Source organism: Tupaia chinensis, unplaced genomic scaffold (assembly GCF_000334495.1).
Source record: "Tupaia chinensis unplaced genomic scaffold, TupChi_1.0 Scaffold000451_2, whole genome shotgun sequence".
In the NCBI taxonomy this organism is placed as follows: Eukaryota; Metazoa; Chordata; class Mammalia; order Scandentia; family Tupaiidae; genus Tupaia; species Tupaia belangeri.
Window position 1 is genome coordinate 1470787 of NW_006159958.1, and position 8664 is coordinate 1479450.

An 8664-nucleotide genomic window follows, 5' to 3' on the forward strand; every position below is an offset into this window, starting at 1 on the left:
CAAAACCCCCCCCCAAAAAAAAAAAAAAAAAAAAAAAAGACACAGAAGAAATTTGGAGGATGCTGCAAGGAAAATAACTTCAAACAAAAAAAAAACACACACACACAAAAGTGAATACTCTCAGTGACTATGGGTAACAGAACAAACCCATAGATTCAAATACAAGAAAAGAGTACTAGAAAAGTAACTTTCAAAAATTAAAAAGAGTTCTTGAGATTTTAAAATACAATAGCAAAGAAGAGTTGAAAGATTGAGTTAAATAACTTAAAAACAGAGATGAACAAAGGAAAAGGTGAGAAAATTGATAGCCAGTAGTAAGTATCTAACATCCAAATAACCGTTTTACGGCTAAAACAGCACAAAGCATCAGAGAACACTAAAGTTTCCCAGAACTGACGAGTATGAATTACACTGAAAGGGCTCACATAAAGCCCAGAACAATGGATTTAAAAAAAAAAAAAACACACACACATCAAGGCACATGACTGAAATTTCATAACTATAAAAACTAAGAAATTTTACAAATTTTCAAGTCAGACATAGGGAGCAGAACTCAAAATGGCTCTGGGTTTCTCAAAATAACACTGGAAATAAGAATACATGCAGTGGGACCAGCAGACGTTGCTAAACTCCCACGTAGTCAACTGCAGTTCAAGTCCCGGACCCACTGACAAAAAAATCTCATACCAGGTATGAGTGAATGTGTGCCCAAGATCCCGAGAGGAAAATGGAGAAGAGACTACAGTGGGGGTGATTTCTCACTTTCTGTCTCTCTGTCTCTCCAGCAAGCACACGCACCCCATAGCAAAAATCTAAGAAAAGATAAACAGAATAAATGAAGTAATACCTTTAAAATTCTGAAAGAAAATTATCCCACACAAAATTCTGTAAAGTATCAATCAAATATGGTAGGCATGCAAGGTCTCAAAGATTTTGCCTCTATACATACTTCTTCTAGAAACTACCAAAGGATGTGTCCCACCAAAACAAGTTAATAGTCATGGAATCCAGAAAACAGCTCAACACAGGAAAGTCCTGAGATGACGAGCACCAGATGGCAGGTCTGAGCACAATTCAGTTGACAGTCAAGTTGAGGGTTGCCTTCATCAAAATCTGAGCTAGTATCACGCTCTTTCTAACCTGAGGAACAATCTGCCCAGGGGAGTATGGTCCCAGTAGCATGTAAGTTACTCTCCACTAGGTGGTTACATCCCAGCTTCCAGATCCATGCTCAGATGCCTGGATTAGCAAGGACAGCCTTATCGCTCCACAGAAGTATTCGTTCTTGATCAACTCCTAAGAGCTAGAGTTTGATTCACCATGCTCTGAGAACCAGAAAATTTACTCTGACATTTCCGTCAGACATCAATTACCCAGTCCACTCTACAGCCCGGCCAGATGCCCTACGGTGAGCCTTCCTTCTGTTGAGCACAACTCATTCAAGTTTAGCAGAACTTCCTCACAAGTGGCTTTTTAAATGCTCAGGGAAGCTGACAGACTATCAGCCAAAAACAATCATGTTCTCTTTGAAGTCTTCATATAATGCCAATACTATCTGTCCTCTTATACTTATTAGCAGATTTTTAAAAATTAAATATATTGTTAAAAAAATGTGTAGTTAATAAATGAAACAAAATGCAAGGGAATAATAAACACAGAATAGTGTCTACTCTAGAAGAAAAAGATGAGGTAACTACACACAGAAATATTCTTAGATCTTGGGCCAGCCCACAGCCTAATGACTAAGGAAGCCAGATCTCATATGGTCAGCTACAGTCTGAAGCCTGGGCCTGGTGGCTTGAATAACACACCAGGTAGGTGTGCATACATGCCCAAAATCCCAACAGGATGGAGAAATGGAGAAAAGAATGATGGCATGACCACACCCCACTGAAGGGTATCTTTCTCCCTCTCTCTCTCTGGCAAGTGCACACGCCCTCTGAGAAATTTTTTAAAGAAAAGAAATATTGATAGATGATGTAAATGTTCCATTTCTTAACCTGCGTAGACATAATTAAATTTGATTTCCTGGGTGCATGAATGTTCATTAGTATTCTTGAAATTACACACACTTTTTTTTTAGGTTTTTGCCATAGGGTACAAATGCTTATTGGAGAGAGTCAGACAGAAGGAAAATGAGAAATCACTCCCCAGAAGGGATGACCACTTGGATAAACCCAAGTTGTGGGACATTCTACAAAATACCTGACCAGTTATTCTTCAAAGTGTCAAGGTCATGAAAGACAAGGAAATGTTTACAAGGCCATGAAAGACCAGGACAGATGGTATGAGACCAAGGAGGCATAAGAACTAACTACTATGGGTCTGGGAACAAGGAAGGCATCAGTGGCACAACCGGTCAACTTCAAATAAGGTCACTTGTTTAGTTAATAACACTGTAGCAATGTTAATTTCTCCATTTTGGCTACCTGTATTATGGTCCCATAAGATGTTAACATATTTTTTTTTTTGGAGAGGTTTTTGCTATAGGGTGTGTGCGCTCACCAGACAGACAGAGACAGAGAGACAGAAAGCAAGAAATCACCCCCCAGGGGGGATGGCCACGCCGCAATCCCTTCTCCTCCATTCTCCTCTCAGGATCTTGGGCACGCACACACACATGCCTGGAGTGAGTTTTAAGCCACCGGGTCTGGGACTCAAACCGTGGTCGACTATGTGGGAGTCCAGCGACACAGCCATTATGCTAACTGCTGGTCCCAGATGTTAACATCTTATAGATATACAAGACCACTGCTATTTCCAAACCTTTTCTAAGTCTAAAAGTAGTGTAAAATAAAAAGTTAAAAACAAACAAAAATTTCTACTAAGGTTTCCCAGAAACTACTAGGTAGAGTTATAAGAAGAAAGAAATACAGAGAGAACCAGTCCCATGAACTAGGGGCTAAAGGAGCCAGATCCCACATGGCCGACAGCACGGTTCAAATCCCAACCTCAGTGGTACAAAAAACACATCAGGCATGTGTGCATGCATGCCCCAGATCCTGACAGGTGAAGAGATGGAGGAGACGGGACTGCAACAAGACGGCAGTGAGATCACGCCCTGCTGAAGGGTGCTTTCTTCCTCTCCCTTTCTGTCTCTCTGTCCCTCGTGAATACATGTAGTCTCTTGCAAATTAAAAAAAAAAAAAAAAAAAAGGAATAAGAAATAAATACAGAGAGAATATAATCCAAAGATAACACAAATTGTTTTACAAAGTCCACTGTGAAAAAGCCCCATTACCCTTCAAAGTTAGCTTAACCATTACCCTGTCAGATATCTGTACTCATAAAAAGAACTAGGTCCGGGGGCCAACCCTGCAGCACAGTGGTTAAATACTGTGCACTGGAAGCCAGATTCCATTTGGTCAATCAGGATTTAAATCCTGGCTCCAGCAGCTAGGAAAAAAATTTTTACATTCTCAATACATGTGGATACATGTTCCAAATCCTGACAGGATAGAGAAACGGAGGGAAAAGGATTGCAGCGTGCCCATAACCCATAGAGTGTTCCCTCTCTCTCTCTCTCTCTCTCTCTCTCTCTCTCTTTCTCTCTCTCTTGCGCACGCGCGTGCACATATGCTTTCTGCTTAAAAAAAGAGAGAAACATGACTAAAAAGCTTATAAAAATAAATTAGCTCTATAATGAAAACAGCTAAATAATCCATATTAAATGTTATCTAGGAAATAAACATGAATCCAAAAGCCCATTTGATCCATTATACCACAGTAATGTTCTCCAATGAGATAAGAGGAAACAATCATAAACTAATACAGAAAAGGACATTTTTAAAAATCTAGAAGAGATGGTGGAATATTGGGGAGGGGGGTTGTAAAACAGAAAGCAGGGGACTGGAAAATTGATTTTTAAAAAGCAGGGGACTGGAAAATTAATTTTTAAAGACGTGTACTCATCACCCCCCCTAGTAATATGGAATTACACTCCAAAAGCCATGATGCAACAAACTCATATTGGGTGAGAAGTGCATTGCGAACCACAACTCTCCTGTAATGCCCCCACTGTGTACCCTATAGTCTTGACAACCCAAGAGAGGTGACCTGCTCACCCCACCCAGAAAGGGAAGGAATTGCAGCACGACTACAGCCACTGGGGCTTGCTTTCTCCTCTCTATCTGTCCCTCTGTCTCTCTCTGGTGAGCCATGCTCGCAGCATCTGCCTTCGTCATACATCAGCAACTAGAATATTAGGATTGATTCCTGTAAATATATGTAGAGAAATGAAGAGACTGAGAGTTCAAGGCCTGAGGTCTAGATGCCAACAGTCATTCTATACAGGAAGAGTACAGGAACAAGAAGCAGAGCATAAAAAACAGAGCAGGGGAAAAACTCAGCACTCCAGAGGTGTGGGAGTGAAGCAAGATAACAGAGTTGCAGGGGGGAAGCAGGAAACACAGACGTGTGTGATGAATGAAAGAGAAGCAGACACCAAAAGGAACGGGAAGAAAGGAAGGCCAAAAATATTCTAAAAGGAAACATCACACAGACTTCAGATCTCAGCGAAGTCTACAACTCAGCCCTCAGTCATCAAGAAGTTTGTTTCCGCACCTTTGGATTGTCAATAATCGGGGTGATAACAAGATCTGAATCCGTGTAGATAAGCTCTCTCATCTGGGATTCCAAGTCCTGCTGACTCAGGTGCTCACCTGTAATCTGGAACAAAAACAAAAATGAGACTGTGTCTCTGACTAATGAAGAGCCAGTAAGTTTCTGATACCACTGTAAGTGCACCTATGTCATATACTCAGACTGCTATTCGAAACATTTGCAGAGGTCTCATCCGATCATCACAAAAATCCTAAAGTGTAAGTAGCATTACTCTCGTTTTACAGATGAATAAAGCAAAGCTCAGAAAAAAAGGAAGTGAATTGCTAGTATTTACATTAAGACTGGTTAAGAACAGAAAACAGATCTGGGTCAATTGGTGGTGTGGTGGTTGAGGCACTGCACTCCACGTAGCCAACATGGTTCGAGTCCCAGACCTGGCAGCTTGCTTGCTTTCTCAATCTCTCTACCTCTCTCTCTGGTGAGTGCATGTGCCCTATAAAAAAATTTTTTAACAGTAACAATAAATAAAATTAAAATATATAATTATTTTCTAAAAAGAGGTTCAGATAGTGGTATACTGGCAATATAACTGGATCCATATGACAAGATTCTGGGTTCCCATCCCAAGAGCACCCTACATACCTGGGCAAGCATGTGCATGCCTGTGACCTGGACTGGCTAAGGCTGGGAGTGGATCATGGTGTGAGGATCTTATTGGGGATGCCCTACTCTGTCCCTCTTATGCAAAAATAAACAAATAATTTTTTTTTTTTGGAGAGGTTTTTGCTATAGGGCGCGTGCGCTCGCCAGATAGACAGAGACAGAGATGCGAGAAATCAAATCACCCCCCAGGGGGGGTGGCCAAGCTGCAATCCCTTCTCTTTCATTCTCCTCTCGGGATCTTGGGCACACACACACACACACACATCCGGCGTGAGTTTAAGCCAGATTAGGAGCGTGTGCGTGCCATGTCCAAGATCCCAAGAGGAGAATGGAGAAGGGATTGTGGCATGGCCATCTGCCCCGGGGTAGTGATTTCTCGCTTTCAGTCTCTGTGTCTATCTCTGTCTTTCTGGTGAGTGTACGTACTCTATAGCAAAAATCCTCTCCAAAAAAAAAAGAAAAAGAAAAAGAGGTTCCCTTACCCATGAGACTGAGTAAGAACTCGGGGAAAATGTGGGTGGTGGCTAATGGGTACAGGGTTTCTATGGGAGATGATGAAAGTTTTAGAATTAATTGTGGTAATGGTTGCACAATTCTGTGAATATGCTAAACACCCCTGAATTGTGAACTTTAGATGGGAAAAATTTATGTTATATGTCAATTACATCTCAATAAAGTTACTATAAAAAAATTTTTTAAATGTCAGGGAACCAGCAGTTAGCGTAATGGCTATGTCGCTGGACTCCCACGTAGTCGACCGCGGTTCGCGTCCCGGATCCGGTGGCTTAGAACTCACGCCGGGCGCGTGTGCATGCGTGCCCAAGATCCCGAGAGGAGAATGGAGGAGAAGGGATTGCGGCATGAACATCCCCCCTGGGGGGTGATTTCTCGCTTTCTGTCTCTATGTCTCTCTCTGTCCGTCTGGTGAGCGCACGCACCCTATAGCAAAAAAAAAAATCTCTCCAAAAAAAAAAGAAAATTTTAAATGTGAAGCAACTAAGTGGGCATTTTTAGGGTACTTACTAGAAAAACCAATGATGATTAGGAAAGATAATTTTATTGTAAATGTTGTAATTATGAACACATTTCATATAACAGCTTGCAGTTATTCTTCTGGGCCTCTCTATCTTGTGAAGAAAAAATTATTTGCATCTCAGCTCACCTTGGTCAAAGGAGAAGATTTCTGTGGTAAATTTTGGGTCAGATCTTCACCAGGACTTAACCCCACTGCAGTGCTAGTTCTTGGAGTAGGTCGAGAGCTGAAAGTACACACTAGTCAACATTATCAGAGTTCAGAAACTTTATCCTCTACTTACTCTTTTCTGGGAAAAATACACATCTTATAAAAAATGGTAGAATATAATGATTCTATTGGGTCATCAGAAAAGTGACATATTTTTCTATGCAAAAATGTATCATGACTTTTCCAACAACCCAATACATGATCTCATAGTTAAAGAAAGGTCTATGGGACCAGCGGATGGCGTAACGGATACATCGCTGGACTCCTATGTAGTCTGATTGTTTTTAATTTTTTCAATATTAAACATTGTTCGCTATCGCATACCAAAAAGTATTTAAAGAAAACAACCTGTTCTTTTGTATAAAATCTATACAACAAAAGAAGCTGGACTTTTACCATTTTAAATTCAATTCTGTATAGAATGAAGAGACTTTAACAAACAGGAAAAATAAGTTGGTTTGGGTAAAATTAACAAAACTAACAAAAAAGAATAGCAAACATAAACAAAGTTAAGTGTAACTTTGAAAATGGAGAGTGGTACCAGCCTGCAGCCTGGTGGTTAAGGCAGCTGGATCCCACATGGCCAACCTTCAGTTAGAGTCTTAGAGGTGGCTTGAAAATCACACCAGCCATGTGTGCGTGCAAAGTCGAAGTCCCAAAAGGTGGGAGAGATGGAGCAGGACAACAGCGTGACCATGCCCCTCCATTTCTCTCAGCTAAGCACACTTACCTTCAGGCACATGTTTTTAAAAACAAAGAAAGAAAATGGAGAGTGAAACTGGAATTCAGCATTAATATTCCTGTTCTTTATCTCCATGTAACATATTGGGTTGTCAGAAAAGTCATGACTCATTTTTGCACAGAAAAACAGAAAAAGACGTAATGATTTATCCAACCAACCAATAGTTTGCCACCAAGATGGTATGCTTTAAAGATCTGACTTTTATTATTCACTGATCCTGCCTTGCCTCTTCATTATACAAACCTGAGGAGAAACATGGATTCATTCAATTGACCTCCAAGAGTACTCTTAGGCCGCAACTCAGCTGGATTTTCTGTGATAGGAAAATAAAGTATTATCCATAAAGGAACATACGGGGCCTAAGATAGAGATTTAAAGAGAAAGGTAACACAGAGATTCAGAAATCTTTTTTTTTACATATTCCCACAAATTTTTACTTTATGAATCAAAAAATTCTGCTCATACTCCATAGTTCTTCATTTTTTTTTGAGAGAGAGATTTTTGCTATAGGGCGCGTGCGCTCGCTAGACAGACAGAGAGAGACATCAAGATCAAAAGAGGAGACATAGAGACAGAAAGCGAGAAATCACGCCCCAGGGGGGATGGTCACGCCACAATCCCTTCTCTCCATTCTCCTCTCGGGATCTTGGGCACGCACGCACACGTGCCCGGCGTGAGTTTTAAGCTACCGGGTCCCGGCGCGAACCGCGGTCAACAACGTGGGAGTCCAGCGACATAGCCATTATGCTAACCGCTGGTTCCCCATACTCCATAGTTCTTGACAGCCAATAGATAAACAACTTGAGATTAAGAAATCTTACACAGCATTATAAGCAGCATGAATGTGCTCAAGTGGAGGCTTACCTAGCCTGAAGGACTGACTCAGTCTCTGATCACTCTTCTGCCCTCTTCCTTGTCCACTCTGAGGGTTCTGCAAAAGCTCCTTGGAATTTTGTGGCCCAGAACACTCCGTCACATTTCTGTTATTCAACAGGGGGAAGCCAACACGACCAAAGTTACTTTGGGGCTCTCTATAGTTTTGAGTGTAGAACAACAGGACAGATGGGGAAGTAAACCAGAAATCAAAACAACGTGACAGCCAATACTGAATTCCCCTTTATTTTTCCTTCTAGTATAACCTGCCACAGACTAAAGGTAAAGGCACAGATAAAAGAACCCAAAAGAAGCCCTCCACTTCTGGTCCAAGAAATGGAAAAGGGGGCCCTCAGGGGTCAGGAAGGGGAGGGAAAATCTCCTAGTTGGTGTTTCTTGTTCCTTTCCATCCTGCTCAGCCCTCAGACAGGTTTGCAGGAGGTTATTAGGGACAACAGCAGCTGCTGGCCTGTCCCTAAAACAGAGCAGGAAGCCCTTCTCTGTGACCGGACAGCAGTGGTCTCAGAAATAAGAGGCAGTTCACTGTTGCTGTGCTCTTTTTTTTTTTTTTTTTTTTTTT

At 41.4% G+C, this 8664-nt stretch overlaps 1 protein-coding gene across 2 annotated transcripts in view; it reads right to left on the bottom strand.

Annotated features, from left to right (window-relative positions):
- The window catches only part of ULK4 (unc-51 like kinase 4), a 685490-nt gene that overhangs the window by 645295 nt on the left and 31531 nt on the right, over positions 1-8664 (bottom strand). For both annotated transcript variants that reach the window (XM_027774534.1, XM_006155390.3), the window contains 4 exons: positions 8076-8191; positions 7455-7524; positions 6389-6485; positions 4564-4668 (listed from right to left, as the gene is read on the bottom strand). In XM_027774534.1, coding sequence (XP_027630335.1) covers positions 4564-4668; positions 6389-6485; positions 7455-7524; positions 8076-8191 — 388 coding nt within the window. The remainder of the gene's footprint in view (positions 1-4563; positions 4669-6388; positions 6486-7454; positions 7525-8075; positions 8192-8664) is intronic.